The sequence below is a fragment of the Pelodiscus sinensis genome, chromosome 2 (assembly GCF_049634645.1).
Source record: "Pelodiscus sinensis isolate JC-2024 chromosome 2, ASM4963464v1, whole genome shotgun sequence".
NCBI classification, from domain to species: Eukaryota; Metazoa; Chordata; order Testudines; family Trionychidae; genus Pelodiscus; species Pelodiscus sinensis.
The window spans coordinates 182,696,243-182,710,635 of record NC_134712.1 but is presented as its reverse complement, the minus strand read 5'-3'; the positions used below and the strand labels follow the sequence as shown (position 1 = coordinate 182,710,635).

The window sequence follows — 14,393 nt, the reverse complement described above, 5'->3', positions numbered from 1 at the left end:
CTTGCTATCACTTAAAAGTACAAAAATAATTACAAAACCAAAAGAGCAACACATTTTCCCTAAGTACATAATCATGAGACATCAAAAATATTATAAACCACATAAAATCTCCATATTTCTCAAAGGAGTGCTTTCCCTAGCCATCTGAGTCCTCATAAATGCCTGCCAAAAAGACTAAAAATCTTAGTTATTATATTTTCTATAGAGAATATCCATTTTATTACTCTCTGAAAACTATGTGAGCCTGCATAAATCAAATATTTATCGCTTCAGATTTTAAAAAAGCCTTCAGATGATTTACACTTTTTAATTTTAAAGTGAAATTCTGCTCTGAAGAGTTAGTATGTACAAATATATCACCTTATTCAAATATTGCTTAGGCAGGGACAATGAGTATAAAGGAAAGGGGATTGTAAAATGGTTAACAAAACAAAACACAATACTTGAGAAAGTTTAGGCTGTATCTAAAGATTCTAAAGCCTGAATCTTTAAAGGTCCTAGTTCTGTAATGACTTGTGTATATGCTGAGCTTAATATACCACAAGAAATCCCATTTGACATCAAATATCCAAATCCAAAGCCCTATGGAAGTCAGTGAGTGTCTTTTCATTGATTTTATGGGCATCAGAGTCATACCTAGTCATTAGTTTTCATATCTGCTTCACATTGCATTTAATTTAGTATTGTATCTGATTTCAATGGCAGCAAGATCAGCGCTTTGTCAATCACACTAACATTTAGTGCAATTTGCCTACTATTTTTCTATTATAAAATAGATCTAATAAAAGAGATAATTAGAAGTATGTTTCTCATAAGAAAAATATTAATATACTTGTTATGCATCGGGATACTTGAAAATGGGCTAAACGCTGAGGTCGGTATTGCACAGTATAAACTTTTCCTCATAGGCTCTTGCTCAACTATTTTGCTAAATGGAGGCAAAATGTTTGTTTGTAGTGTCTAATATATGTTCAGTGCTTAGTATTGTTTCTCAACTGATTGTTTTTAACATTTTAGAAAATCATAGACTGGAATCGTCCTATCAGAATCATCTAATTCTGAAGGTCTTGGTGGTAGGTATATTTAGAGCAATATTTTATGTAATATGCCAGGATGTAATATGTTAGACACTTGTTTTCACAATGATCAGCTTTCAATTTTCCAATACTGAATTTCTCTTATTCAAGATTCTAGATGTGTGGATTTTTCCCTTTTTCTGTGGATTATCATTGTTGCACCTGGAAACTATTGCTTTCATACATACATTTAAAGTGTATCCTTTTAAAGTATCAAGAGGCTCTTGTTTTTACTGATTCATTCATCCAGGAATATTACCAAATGTTTGCTCTCACAAGCTGTAACAACAGTATAGTATAGTTATTCTTAAGTGTTTGCTACTTCAGCCCCTATTGTAGAACATACTATAGGTGCTAAATTCTTTTACTGTTTGACTCACAATAAATTGTGTATACTTAAAAAAGCAATTAAAATATATACATCTGGTAGCACAAATGATAAATAAATATACAACACGTGGAAGTGGCAGAAGTGTTAAATCTTTTTTTATTTCACATTTCACCAAAAGGTTAGTAGCATTGGCCATTTGACGTGGGGAATGCTAGTGAAAAATGAGGCAGGATAAGAGACTAAAATAGAGACAGAACAAGGAAAAAAATACTTAAACAAATTTGATGTCTTTAGGCGACCGGGGTCTGATAAAATATATCCTAGAATACTCAAGGAGTTGACTGAGGAGATATGAGCCCTTAGCGATTATCTTTGAAAAGTCATGGAAGACCGGAAAGATTCCAGAGGACTCAAAAAAGGCAAATACAGTGCTCATCTATAAAAAAGGAATAAAGGACAACCTGAGAAACCAGTTGTTTATTTGCAGCTTAACGCTGAGTGTCCATCTTGGAAAGAACATATTAACACTACTTTGAATTTCTTAGTAGTTGTTGGTTTAATTGATTTCCTATATATTGCTTCATAGACATTTTTGGGAAGTATTATTTAGAAAACATTCTGTTTGATACAGCTTTATCTGTAGTAAGTGCTGTACTCACGATTGCACCTAATCTTTCAGTAGTCTTTGTTTTCACTAACATATTTCTCAAAGAAATATTCTTTTAGGCTGAAACTTTCCATACTTCTTCTCTGCCCCACACTGAATGATGCTTAAATTGTCATTCAAGATTGTATGCTAAGTCCAGTCAGCCATATTTTGTTTTATATACAAGAATAATAGCACCCCATTCTATTTTTCCGATAGGAATGTTGTGCCAAATACTTTCACCTCCCTGCAAAGTGGCGGAGGGTTTGCCGCTCACCACGCCGTTCCCCGCCTACTCCCCCTCACTGGACGCCTTGCCCCCTCTCCTCCGCCCCTGCTTGCAGGCCGGTGGCTGCGTTTCCCTGGCCGGCCCGTCGCCGGCGGCTGTGCGAGGCTTCCCCTGCCTCCCTGAAAAGCAGCGGAGGGTTTGCCGCTTGCCGTGCCGTTCCCCGGCGACCCTCCCCCCCCTTGCCAGACGTGGTGTGGGTCCCGGCAGACCCGTCACAGGGGCATACTCCTATCCCAATACTCCTCCCCCTCCCCCCTTTCCTTTCCCCTTCCCCAGAGCCAAACACCTCCCTTCGCTGCTGTAACCCAGTCCCCTTTCTCCCCCAATCTTATGTCCTGGTCCCAACAGACACCACCGCTTGAAATGCAACCCCCACCTTTTCCATTATTTTCAGTGGGAAAATTGACCCCGCATAACATGTTTTCACTTAACACGGTCATTTTCTGAAACATATCTATAGTGTTAAATGAAGAATTACTGTATTGCCTTTTTGGATATCTGATTTGAGTACATTAGTTCTTTCCCGTAGAGACTGTCCAGACTGGCCAATATACATTGCAGTGAGGCATTGCTGGCGTTTGATGGAATAGATCACATTAGTGGATGTACAGTTAAATGAGTCTTTGATTTGGTTGCTTATGTGGTTGGGTCCAGTGATGAAATCACTAGTGTAGATGTGTGGGCAGAGTTGGCACTGGGGCTGATTGCATGGGTGGGTTCCTGGATGATTATGTTGGAGGTGTGTGTTGTGGTTAATGGCAAGAGTTTGTTTGAGGTTAAGGGGTTGTCTGTAGGTGAGAATTGGCCTTTTCCCCAAGGCCTCTGGGAGTGGGGGTTCATTTTCCAGGATAGGTTGTAGATTGTTGATAATGCATTGGAGGGGTTTAAAATGTGGACTGTAGGTGATGACAAGTGGAATTCTGTTGTTTTCTCTTTTGGGCCTGTCTTGAAGTAGTTCATGTCTTGCTCTGTCAATCTGTTTTTTTACTTCTCCGGGTGAGTATTTCAGTTTTACGAATGCTCTATATAGATTCTGTAGGTGATTGTCTCTATCCGTGGGATCGGAGCAAATCTGGTTGAATCTTAGGGCTTGGCTGTATACAATAGATTGAGATATGTGTCTGGGATGGAAGCTAGAGGCAGGAAGGTAAGTGTAGCAGTTGGTAGGTTTCCGGTATAGGGTTGTGGAAATTTGTCCATAATTTAATTGTAGTGTAGTGTCAAGAAAGTGGATATCTCACGCGGACTGATCCAGGCTTAGTTTTTGTTGTTAAACATTTTTTTTGCTTATTCTTCTTGTCAAGTTATAATATGCTATAATATAGTTCCATCCACAACTAATTGACAGGATTGATTTTGGGTAAAAAATAATCAATGAAGCAGATAATGTTAAAATAAAGTTCCATTTTTTATCTCCTGCAATAAATAAGTAAAGTTAAAAAATCTGGAAGAAGAGAAATAAATATTTATATAAGTATTCAAAATGTATACTTGCATGTTCATTGATCATAGTCTATATTTGTTCTCATTGAGAGCTTCCTTTTTCAATAATACTATTTACATTTTTTCTTTGCAGTTCAACTTTTTAAACTGCTTTGCCTCCCTCTTCTACATTGCTTTTGTCCTTTTTGATATGAAACTTTTGCGACAGGTGAGTTCTGGAAACTGTAAGATATATAAGAAATGCAGGAAATGGCTGAAATAAGAATTCAGAGGGTTCTTATTGCTTTTCTAATACAGGATAAATGTTCACTCTCCTGTTAATGTTTTCTGAAACTTTTCTAGTTATCTGTATTTCAGTGTCTCTAATATATTTGCAAAGTCATAACAATATGAAAGAGGCACAGATAAAACTTAGAAATAAGAAAATATTTTAAAACAATTTGACTTGCAAAGGAGAAAAAGGGTGGCTGGGAAGTTAGCATCTTTTTTATATATAAACAAAGCCTGAAACTTTTTTCCCCTGACTTTTTTTTCCATTAGATATTTCAAATCTCATCTGCATTGTTTTTCCTGAGGGACTCTGTTGATAACTAGAGAACAGTAGGATTATGATGCCATAAAAATAAAGCATTAGAAAGGAATCGAGAGGAAAATCATTTTTAGACACTATTTAATACTTATTTTCTGTTTCTATTTATAGTAATGTATCTTAAATATATGAAAAATAGGTGGAAGAAAAGATTTTTTTTGGTTAAAAAATATGTATTTGATTTAATGCTGATAATCTTTCAGTTAAGTTCTCTGGTCCTCCAAAGACACCTCCAGAAAAAAACAGGAAGGACAACAAGACTTGATATTACAGGCAGTCCCCGGGTTACGTACAAAATAGGGACTGTAGGTTTGTTCTTAAGTTGAATCTGTATGTAAGTCGGAACTGGCATCCAGATTCAGCCGCTGCTGAAACTGACCGCCAGTTCTGACTTACATACAGAATCAACTTAAGAACCCCAAGCGTCCCCAAGTCAGCTGCTGCTGAAACTGATCAGCAGCTGATTCCAGGAAGCCTGGGGCAGAGCAACTCTGCCTCAGGCTTCCTGTAGTCAGCGCTGGTCAGTTTCAGCAGCAGCTGACTTGGGGCCTCCTGGGGCAGAGCAGCTGGGGTGCTGCTGGGTTGCTCCAGTAGCGCCGCTCCTCGGCACTACTGGAGCAACCCAGCAGCACCCCATCTGCTCTGCCCCAGGTGTCCTGATTCAGCCGCTGCTGAAACTGACCAGCAGCGGCTGAATCAGGACCAGAGCAGCTGGGGTGCTGCTGGGTTGCACCAGTAGCGCCCAGAGCGGCGCTGCGGGACCAACCGGCAGCACCCCAGCTGCTCTGCCACAGGCGTCATGGGCAGAAAAGCCTAGTCTGCTGGGGGGAAGGGCGTACTAGCTGCGCCCCCCCCCCCCCCCCCCCCCAGCAGACCAGGAAGACTCGGGCGGCGGACCGAGATGCACCGAGATGCACCGCGGTCCCGCCGCCTGGGTCCTCCGCGGCTTTGCTCCCCGTCTCCCTGGTCTGCTGGTCTCCAGCAGACCAGGGAGATGGGGAGCGCCTCTGAGGACGCCGGCAGCGGAGCAGCCCAGGCGCGCCTGGGGTTCCCCGCTGCCCGAGCCCCCCCCCCCTCGGCTTTGCAAAGCGCGGGGAAGCCGGCGGCGGGGCAGTCCAGGTGCGCCTGGGGTGCCTCGCTGCCCGAGCCCCCCCCCCCCCCCCCCCCCGGCTTTGCAAAGCGCGGGAAAGCCGGCGGCGGGGCAGTCCAGGCGTGCCTGGGGTGCCCCGCTGCCCGAGCCCCCCCCCTCGGCTTTGCAAAGCGCGGGGAAGCCGGCGGCGGCGGGGCAGTCCAGGCGCGCCTGGGGTGCCTCGCTGCCCGAGCCCCCCCCCCCCCCGGCTTTGCAAAGCGCGGGGAAGCCGGCGGCGGGGCAGTCCAGGTGAGCTTGGGGTGCCTCGCTGCCCGAACCCCCCCCCCCCCCCCCCCGCGGCTTTGCAAAGCGCGGGGAAGCCGGCGGCGGGGCAGTCCAGATGAGCCTGGGGTGCCTCGCTGCCCGAGCCCCCCCCCTCCCCGCTTTGCAAAGTCGCGCGGGGGGGGGGGGGGGCTCAGGCAGCAGGGCTGCCCCGCTGCCCGAGCCCCTCCGCGGCTTTGCTCTGCGTCTTCCTGGTCTGCAGACCAGGGAGACGCAGAGCAAAGCCCCAGAGTACACGGGCGGCAGGACCGCGAGGTCCCGCAGTCCGTGTACTCTGGGGCAGCCCCGTTCGTAACTGCGGATCCGACATAAGTCGGATCCGCGTAAGTCGGGGACTGCCTGTACTGATATTTTAAGGAAACTTGGGGGCTGCGTCCCATGCTCACTGTACTTGTCAATCCCCATCTCCGCTGGGGAGAGCCTGGGTCCAAGGCCACCTTCCCCACTCACCACTGGGGAGGATCCAAGGCTGCCGCTGCCTCAGCTCTTCCTTCCTACTCCTGGTTGCTGAGGAGGGCCCAGCCTGAGACCGCCCCCGGCTCTTTGCCCCTCCAGGCAGCCCCAGCTCTTTGCCCCCTCCCACCAGCCGCTGGGCGGGGCTGCAATGAACCTGGCTCATCCCCCAATCACCAAGAGAGGCTGGGCCCAAGCCACGTGGGGCCCTGCTTCCCTCCCCAGCTGCTAGGAGAGGCTAGGCCCAAGCTGCGTCCCTGAGGTTGGGCTGGGCCGAGCACAGGTGAGGTGCGAGGGGGGAGGCCACGTGGCTAAGCGCAGAGGGAGGGTCTGCAGGTGGAGGGAGGGACTGTGGGATGTAGAATGATGCATGACATTACTCTGATAGGAGAGAGAAAAGCAAGTGGAAAAGAAATTAAAACAAAACTAAAATAAATGCATATAAGTGTTCAGGTTTTCTTTATACATCACAGTCAAATAAGCACAATTTTTTTTTGTCTTTGTGGTGTGGCAGACCAAAGGCAGCAGGCCGCGGTAGTTTGATGGAGGGCAGGTATTCAAGCAATTGGGTGAGCAGGTTCCTGTTCCTTGAATAGATGCCAGAGACTGCTGCCCAGCAATTAAGACAGGCAGGCATCTGGTACTCATTAAGAGCAGCAGGCTAATGAGACACCTGCAGCCAGTTAGGGCCTGCTGGTCCATTATAGAAGGTTTCCTCTCAGGCAAGGAGATTGAAGGAGAATTGGGATGGACTGGAGCAGAGGCGTAAGCACAGAGTGAGGTGGCAAGCAGGAGAGGTTTTCTTCAAGGTGCCAGGGAGGAGGTACTGTGGAGGTGGTTGGGGAAGTGGCCCAGAGAGAAGCTGCTATTCTGTGGGGACAAGGGCAAGAGCCCCATGAGTGGCCACTACCTAGGATCCTGGGTTGGAACCCAGAGTAAGTGGGCAGGACTGAGTTCACCCCAATTCTTCCCATGCTCAGTGGGCCGCCACCAGAGAAGAAAAGACTTTTTGGACTGCAGAAAGGTTTTTCCTCCAAGCTAGTGGCTGGCCTATGATGAAAATAGCTCATTAAGCAGAGGATCCTTGTCTCTGAGAGAGACGAGGCAATGGGAGGGTCACTGCAAGCCTCTGAGGCATCTTAAAAATCCTCCAGGAAGCACAGGATCCAGGGGGCACCACCAGAGCTCTGCCACTGTGGGTAATTATTTAAAAAAGTAGAGTGAGCAACAGTTTAAACCTACACATTAGAAAAGGTCTGCAGACAGGTTGAAAACAGAAAGTGAGGAAACAAAAGCTAGTTTTTCTTGGTGTGATGATTTCTGAGCTGCTTGTCTTTTGGAGCTACAAGAATTCCTCCATTTCCCTGTTTATTTTACCAAACTCTAGTTCTTAGTGATTCTTTGTCTCAAAAGACTGTATTTTGACTTGTTTTGGAGCCCATTTAGCCCTGTTGTTTGTTTTGTCAATGGGGTTGTTACACACATTGGCAAGGCATTCATTTTCCCCACAGTGGACTGGGTGTACTGTCTACTCAGCATCTAGTCCCTCACCAGCGTATGGCAATTGGGAATTAGATCCACCTCATGTGTGCTGTGGTATTGCTAGACCACTAGACTGCCCTGAGACATCCTTTTATTGTTATATAAATAACATTTGATAATATTATCTAAATGTACAAAATAATAAATAATTTGAAGATATATCACAATTTTGTTAAATAAATGTTTTATTTAATTTTCTTAAGAGCTTGGCCACTCTGCTGATAACTTCACAGATCCTTAATCAATTTGTAGAAGCCTTACTTCCTTACTGGCTCCAAAAGAGACGACATAAGAAGGTGAAGAAAAGGATGTACTCCTTAAAAATGGATACTGACCTTTCATTATTTGAGCAAGTCAACCTGGAAAAAGAAATGGGCACTTATATTGTAAGTTGAATATATGCTGCTTTAGTACAGCTTCTGAAATTTACTGCTGACAAAAAGAGGCCATATATTAATTTTAGATGAATGTAATATAGAGGCTTGTGAAGATAATTAACTATTTTATTTTAGGCAGGGAATTTCACGCTATCCTGTAAACATTTGGTGCATTAGTCAAGATGTATCCCATACAAACAAGCCACAGAACCATGGAGAAAGCCAAATTGCCAACATGACTGCTTCAACCTGTTCTGTCTCATTATAAAGTAGGATAGTTAAGTTGTTACATCTGAAATATTTGATCACTTAACTTTTTACCAGCACAAGGTAGTCTAAGATGTTTTATGTGAATGAATATTGAAAAAATCATGTTACAATTTTAAATAAACAAGAGATGATACAACTAGATAGATTACACTAAATTCTTATAGTGGTTTTGGTATATGATATCTTTGTGTATCCTATGAGGAATACGAATGTTCTAATTCCTACCACTTCAAAAAAAATCAAAAGATATGTCTAGAGCTGTGGCGTCCAATCAGTTCTGAAGCTCTAGGAAACTAGTCACATTATTCTGAAAATGTAAATAGTTTTGTGAGACTCTCCAAACATACCCATTCTTGTCTTTTAATGTCAACAGAACTCTTCACCTTTGGTTTTAATCAACAGAAATCATCACATTTTGCAGAAATTCAGTCAATGGGACACTTAACAATTTTGTTTCGCTGCTAAACCTCTGAAATCAGGCAAAGACTTTTCACTGACAGGACACCTCAACTCAGCCTCCATATTTTCATTCCGTAACTGTGACTGATACTTCAACAGATGTATCTCCTGACAGGAAATGACGCTTCACAAAGCCATGTTGAACCAAACATGGGAAAAAGTTTGTCAACGCTAGTTTTCAAAATAACAAACTGATTCTGTCGCAAAAGTGCATCCTGCATTGTCAAAACCAATTCATGTTTTTGACTGAATGAGCTGGCTTTGAAGTGTGAGAATATCTTCTTAAAACAAATGTATGTCCATGCCAAGCTAATTCTCAAGACCGTGTCAATTTGCAATGTCAAACTGAAACGGGTTTTTCATGAGTCGAAATGCCAACATGAAGCTTTCAAAATCTGCAGAACGCTGGCTGAATTTCATTGCCAGGTTTTCAAGCCATCTCACGTAATGCTGATAATCGAGGTCATCACACTTAAATTCACTGTCTCTAGCAATATTCTGCAAATTTGGGAAGTGGGTGAATTCTCTTGTCTTAATTTGAATGATGAATAGCTATAGCTTAGAAATGAACTCCTGAATGTGCTGGGCCATATGATAAATCAGCTTCCCCTTTTCTCTGAAGTTTTAGATTGAATTCATTTAAATGACAGGTGATATCAGTCAGGAACCACAAATGAGTGCCACTGCTTATCTTCAATATCAGAAAAACTGTCTAGCTTTCCATTCTTGGCAAGAAAGTGTGTGATTGGAGTAGGCAGTTCGAGGAACTGCTCAAGCACCTTCCCACATCTCAGCCATCGCACATTGACAAATTAGATGATTTCAGAATGCTCAGATTCAATTTCTTTTAAAAATTCCACAAATTGGTGATGGTTCAGAGCATTGCTGCGAATGAAATTTATGATTTTGATCACAGTATCCATAAAGTCTTTCAGAGTATCTTTAGTGGACATCTGAACAGACAGATTTTCTTGATGCACAGTACAGTGGCAGGAAAACAATTTGCTGTTCATTTTATTAAATTGTAAGTGCTCTTTCAGAAGGGAGACAAATCCAGCTGGCACACTGTCAGTTGTAACAGAAGCCAATTTTGCTAAATCCAAGTTGAAATCATTTGAGACACTTTTGGAAGCATCAGATATATGAGATTCATGGGTATGATCTCTCAACCCACACACTGATAGCAGTTCTTCATGAATCTGGAAATCTTCTGTTCCAAAACAAATCCAGAAGATGAGATGAGCAGGATCACTGATGTCACATGACTCATCCAGTGCCAACGAGTAGGCCAAACACTAATCAAGTTCAGCATGCAACTTGGTTTTGAGATCAATAGACAAATCTTTCAACTGATGTGCAACTGTTTGGTGACTCGGCTGCAAATTTTGAATGCTCTGCAAGGTGTTATTTCATATCTGTTCGTTATGATTTTCAAGCAAGTTTTCTATGACAGAATAATTTCCTTCACCATTTCTCCAAGAATGGCTTCTTGCTGCTTTATAGCTGGCCTAAGTTACCAATCTATCCTCATCTGAACAAAGCTTCAAAACCTTCTGCTGCTTTTCAAAATCCAATTTCTGCTGACCAATTTTATCAGCTCAGTTTTTGCTTCCAATAGGATATACTGGATGGAAATCACTGTGCTGCCCTTAGAAATGTTTTTTTTAAATTTTCAAAAACAGGAATAAAATTCAAACTGTTTTCTTTAAATATGTGCTTGTATACTGGATTTTGTTGTTTGGTATGGCCATAACCAGCAACCCACCCTCCCAAAAAAAACTTTTGAGAGAAAATTTTTTTTGGTCCCTGAACAACCAACATTTGAACTTAATTGTGTGCCCATGAGAAACCTGTGTTTAACCTGCATTTAAATTGAAGGCTTATTGTGGTCAGCAAACTGTTAAGCATCTGAAAAAAGTAACACAGCATGTTAGAACGAATTTCAACATGAATCAATTTCACCACTTTTCTGGGGCAGTGTGATGGGATGTATCAACACTGCACTGAAATCCACCCTAAATAGATTTCAGATTCTTACTATATAAGTAGAAAAAATGGGCCAGAAGAAGTGGCAAAATCAAAGAAAACTCATACCTGCATATTCTGCAATTATCTATTTCTGTTTGTGAAGGAACTGAAAAATAATTTTGAAAAGTTATAATAAATAATGGTTGAGGCAAAAACTATTTTCAAAAGTTTTTGACAACCGATTGTAGCTGTTGCAATCACCAGAATCCAGCACATGAACACTCATTCAGAACAAAAACAGAGATTTCAAAGGTAGCATAATCAGTATAGCACTGTACTTGCACAACGAATGTTTAAAGATACTTGAGAAACACGTTGAAATGCATGCTAGGAGACGACTGACCAGCCTGAAAACTGAACTGCTTCATACAAGAACAAATAATTTCACACAGAGAACTCATAAGTACTTTCAGAAAGGCTTCAACTATAAATACCAGTGGAAAACTAGTACCCGGAAATACCAGCTGCAGCTTACGATGATGCATGATGACTTCTGGCCTAAGTGGCATATTAAAGCTATTCCGTGAACTGGAAGAAGTCTCCATCCAGATGGGTCAAATTAACAGGAAGTGGAATTCAGAAAGATCTTCTGAATTTTCTTTTTTTATTCTCTGAAAATGTTTGTTTGTTTGTTGATTAAAAAGTTTTTGAATGCAACGGTTTTTGAGTCTTTATTGTTCAAGCCAAGTATCCACACTCAGCCAGCCAAATAACTGCATGTGGCTAGTGTGTTGGACACCATGGGTCTAGAGAGTATATTCTATCTCATAATTTAACAATTCTTTAACTTTCTATTTATTTCCACCTCTTGTTCTTGTCCCTGGTTATGCTTATTAAAGATGCACTCATTCCTGCCATCAGAGCAGTGCTAAAAATACCCTTGCCGGTGGTTTCCTGCTCATGAGTCTCTTGCATCTAGCAAAAGCTTATGAAGGAAAACCATAGTTAAAATATTCTGAGGTGTAAAGGTGCTTTACACACCCTTTTTTCTAAAGTCCATTTCTTTCTAATTGCTTTTGGTATAGTCTGGCTCACAGCATTTCAATTTTCAGAATTTCTTGGGTCTTCTGTATCCTTGTAGGTCAGATTATTAATAACAAATGCCAACTTTCTTGAGTTCTGGTTCCACTTTGGGCATGTATGCACACCATGTGCCAGAGATTGGAGGTGTTTTTTTCAGTAGTGTCTGTTAACAGTTTGCCTCTTTTTACTCCAATTTAAAGTTATACAGGGAGGTGAAGACTGAATAGCTCTCTAGTTTCTTCTCTGCCCCTTCATTATCCAAGATGGAACTTCTCCAGTATCCTCTGAGTCTTTTTCTCTTTGAACCAGTAAACATTGTAAATATTTCATTTTAGGTCAGTTAAATAGTTGTTTTTAGTTTAGTATAGTATTAGAGTTAGATGGTTAGTTAATCTGTGGTAGAGGGCTTTTCCCTCATTCCCTATACTAGGTCTAGTATGTTCCAAATGATGGAACTGGAAGGAACCTCTAGAGGTCATCATGTCCAGTACCCTGCACTCATGACAAGACCACACACCATCTGGACCATCCCTGACAGGTGTTTGTCTAACATATTCTTAAAAATCTCCAATGAAGGAGATTCCATCACCTCCTTAGGCAATTTATTCCAGTGCTTAACCACCCTGACAGTTTAAGACCATTAATTCTTGTCCTATCATCAGAGATTAAGGACTGCAGGTAGAGAGCACAGCCTCTTGTAACAACCTTTTAGGTACTTAAAAGAATGTTAAAAACTGTGTCTCCTACCCATGGGTGTTTCTAGTTTCAGATGACTAGCAGCAGTTCCTATACTGCCTCAGAGACGTGCAGGTCATTTCAAGTTGTATGTTCACTCCTAATCCAGCTGAGCCGAACAGGCAAAGGCAGACAAAATCAGGAAACATCTTATGGAGCATTCTGTGATGCCGCCATCTAACCCTCCATTTATAGTAGGTAGAAGTGCCAAGAAATGTGCTGCCAAGCTCATATTGGATGTAAAGGCAGGCAGGAGCCAGTGATAAGGACCCTCCCATAAATCTTCAGATTAGAGCAGAAAACTCTTAAAAAGTCGGGGAGACCCCCTGCATTGAAATTATGCCCTTGAGAGAACCTTTTCTCCAGCACCATCTAAGTCAGGAGACGCTTGTAGATCTCTGAACATCTCTAAGAAGGCCTCAGTAGATCTGTAGGTTCCAAAAGAGCAGATGGTACTAATGGCCTCAGTGCTACCACTGACACTGAATGAATATAAGCACTGGACCACAAGACCAAGCAATCAGAAGCACTGTCAAATGCCAGGCATGCTTTGTTGTCTCTGCCACACTTCAGTAAGAAAAATAACATACTAAAACCTCCTGGTAATCTGCTCCTGATGATGCAAAAAGAGAGAAGCCCTCATCATTCTGAAATTAAGGAAAGTTTCATATCACTTGAAGTGTCCTATTATCTCTAACTTGGTCCTTACCAGGGAAATTTTTTACCTCATTGGTTCTGGCTTGGAGTGACAGAAACTATTTTCTTCTTCTTTGAGTGCTTGTTCTTGTGCATTATAATCAAGTGTGTGTGTGTGTGTGCACATGCACAATAGCTGGAAGATTTTTTTCCAGCTGGCTGTATGGTTGGCCTGAGTGCTCCCTGTGGAGTGGCAGCCTCGTAGCGCAAAATATAGAATCCTGCTGACCTGCCACCTCCTCAGTTCCTTTTTACTACCAGGTATGGTAAGAAACTGGAACTTCCCCTTGCTTGGTTCTTGCTTTTGCAAGTAGATTCTGACAACTCTTGTACATAGTTAGCCATAGTAGATCATTTTTATTGTTAATGGTTCTGTAAGTTTCTGTAACGGGGGGTCCCCCCCTGTTTTTCCCTACTGTTTCCCGGGGACAGGTTTCAAAATCTGTCAATCATGTGTCAAGGACATGCCCAAAGAGTGATCCTCTCTCCTCCTGCTTGCAGTGCCTGGGTGAAGATCACAAGAAAGACTGCTGCAAGATTTGCCAGGAATTCCGACCAAGGACAATTAAAGAAAGAGCAGCAGCTGAAGATTCTTCTTATGTAGGTGGCTCCCTTGTCGCAATTAGACCCCAGTACCTGATACTTGGTCCTTACTACCACCTCCTTTTATGAACATCCCGGCACTGGCATTGAAGAATGCAGTTAGGGAGTATGCAGCCTTTTGGGGGCATTCTGGTCTTCGGCACAAGTCTCAGACACTGGTGCATATTCTGAAACTTGGACTGAGGCTGTATCAACTCATGCTCAGACAAAGCAGTTGAGTATGGGCCTCCTTTGAAGGGAATAATCTCTTCAGCAGCAAGACAGAACGTCTTTGCACTCACAAAAAAAGTCAAAGGCAGTCCTGTGGTCATTAGAAATTTACAGCCAAGGCTGGAAGTTAGACAATCACATCCCACAGATCTCCAGGCAGTGCTCCAATTCCTTCTTCTTTCAGTGGGCCTGTTAGGGGCTTCTGCCAAAAA

General features: G+C 42.6%; 1 protein-coding gene across 4 annotated transcripts in view; it reads left to right on the top strand.

Annotated features, from left to right (window-relative positions):
* ANO10 (anoctamin 10) overlaps positions 1–14,393 on the top strand; it is a 199,433-nt gene that overhangs the window by 31,310 nt on the left and 153,730 nt on the right. For 2 of the 4 annotated variants that reach the window (XM_075921961.1, XM_075921960.1), the window contains exons 7-10: positions 1,018–1,073; positions 3,919–3,993; positions 7,984–8,166; positions 13,870–13,968. In XM_075921961.1, the coding sequence (XP_075778076.1) occupies positions 1,018–1,073; positions 3,919–3,993; positions 7,984–8,166; positions 13,870–13,968 (413 nt within the window). The remainder of the gene's footprint in view (positions 1–1,017; positions 1,074–3,918; positions 3,994–7,983; positions 8,167–13,869; positions 13,969–14,393) is intronic. The other 2 variants (XM_006125564.4, XM_075921962.1) reach the window with 1 other exon arrangement.